The sequence below is a fragment of the Physeter macrocephalus genome, chromosome 14 (genome assembly GCF_002837175.3).
Source record: "Physeter macrocephalus isolate SW-GA chromosome 14, ASM283717v5, whole genome shotgun sequence".
NCBI classification, from domain to species: domain Eukaryota; kingdom Metazoa; phylum Chordata; class Mammalia; order Artiodactyla; family Physeteridae; genus Physeter; species Physeter macrocephalus.
This window is the reverse complement of record NC_041227.1, coordinates 79942899-79944682: the sequence shown is the minus strand read 5'-3', so window position 1 is coordinate 79944682 and position 1784 is coordinate 79942899. Positions and strand designations below refer to the sequence as shown.

The 1784-nt window shown below is 61.0% G+C and overlaps 1 protein-coding gene across 1 annotated transcript in view; it reads left to right on the top strand.

Annotated features, from left to right (window-relative positions):
• Window positions 1-1465: 1465 nt before the first annotated feature.
• The window catches only part of EIF3B (eukaryotic translation initiation factor 3 subunit B), a 34231-nt gene continuing 33912 nt past the window's right edge, over window positions 1466-1784 (top strand). Inside the window, exon 1 of the mRNA XM_055090122.1 lies at window positions 1466-1528. Coding sequence (XP_054946097.1) covers window positions 1481-1528 — 48 coding nt within the window. The 5' untranslated portion in view covers window positions 1466-1480. The remainder of the gene's footprint in view (window positions 1529-1784) is intronic.

Sequence of the window (1784 nt, the reverse complement as noted above, 5' to 3'; positions counted from 1 at the left end):
TTTGCCTTTGGGAAGCTGGTCCACGGGCCACGCACATAAAACGGGCTACCCCTCATTTTACAGGTGGGGAAACTGAGGCAGAGAGACCAAGGGGCCTGCCCACAGTTACAAAGCTGAAAGGAAGACGGGGAGGATTCAAACCCAGAAGCAGGCAACCTGAGAACCCTGGTTCTTTTCTTTTTTCCTTTCCGCTGTGGTAAAATATACCCAACATTCCATTTACAACTTTAGCTATTTTTCAGTGTGGAGTCCAGAAGCATTAAGTACATTCACACTGTTGTGAAACCGTCACCCACTATCCATCTTCCCAAACCGAAACTCTGTCCCCATTAAATCCTAACTCCCATTCCCCCTCCCCCAGCAGCCACCTAGTTCTTTTTTAGAAAGATTAAAGCATTTACACTGAGCGGTGACCCTCATGCTCGGCAAAAAACAAAATACAAACACAGAATACCTTCCAGACGGAGCAAACCCAAGCCAGAGTCGCTGCGCCCCCGCGGCTCAGGTACTGTGGCACCTGGGAGCGAGGGCCACGCCGGCCACGACGGGCACGCCCTCCCGCCCTGCCCCCGTGGCTGGTCACACCCCTCTCCACGCGCCTGCGGCTGGCCCCGCCCCCGCACCTCCCCCGCACCGCCCCGCACCGCCTCGCACCGCCTCGCACCGCCCCGCGCCGCCCCCGTGGCCAGCACGTTCGCGCGTCTGGGGGCGGAGGCCCGCGCGGGCCGAACCACGGTGACCATCAGAATGGGGAAAGGCGGAATTACAGCCGCCGCGGTAGGCCTGGGCGTAAGTCATTAAAGCAACTCCATTCATTTTTGTATTGCGCCAGGCAGTCGTCCCTCTAGTAGCCTTAGCCTTCTCTGGCTCTCCAGGTATTGCGTTTGTGTTTTGGAATCGCCCATTCTTTTGCCCAGTCAGTAGACGAGTCTAAAAGCCTACATGTGGAGGGGGAACTTAGTAACGTAAGTTGAAATATTTGGTGAAAGGCTAAGATGTTCTAACCAAAATAGTTCGTTGAACTTACAGTTTCCTCTAGCATCAATTTTTAAGTAAATGATATTTTCACGCACTTCCGTGTGCTGAGATGATTTCTGGTACCTCCCTGCGGCTTCACAAATAGTTTATTCCTTTACCGCGGGGCCCGACGGGAGAAGGAAGGGAGTGTCTGCCATGTTGGACGGAACCATCTGCTACTTTAGATGGGGTAGCCTATTTCCCAAACAGTTTGTAGATTGACCGAAGCAAGTGCGGTGATTAGAGTGGAGCACGCACTTGTCACAGGGGCGCTGTTGGAATCGTTGGTGGGTATATTTCTGCCCTGTGAGCTCTTCCGGGCGCGCGGGGCTGCCCAAGGCGTGGGCGCCCCCCTATCCCCTTGGGCGCCCCGCCGCACGCACATGGCCCGGCGGTAGGCGCGCGGTGCGGCCTGGGAGAGTCGGAAGCGCGGCGAGGCCCGGCGAGGCGGCAGCGAAGGGCCATGCAGGACGCGGAGAACGTGGCGGCGCCAGAGGCGGCCGAGCAGCGGGTCGAGACCGGGCAGCAGCAGCCGACCGCCGAGCCGCCGCCGGCGGAGGAGCCGGCGCGGCCCGGCGCGCAGGAGGCGGCGGGCGGCGAGGACGAGGAGGCTGGGCCGGGGCCTGATGTGCCGGCCGAGCCCGCGGCGGACGGGGAGGAGAAGGCCGGCGCGACCCACGGCGTGTCCCCGCCGCCGCCCGAGGATCGCCCCACCCCGGCCGCGGGCGAGGCCCCGGCGGGGCAGGCGCGGGGCGCTGCGTCCGAGG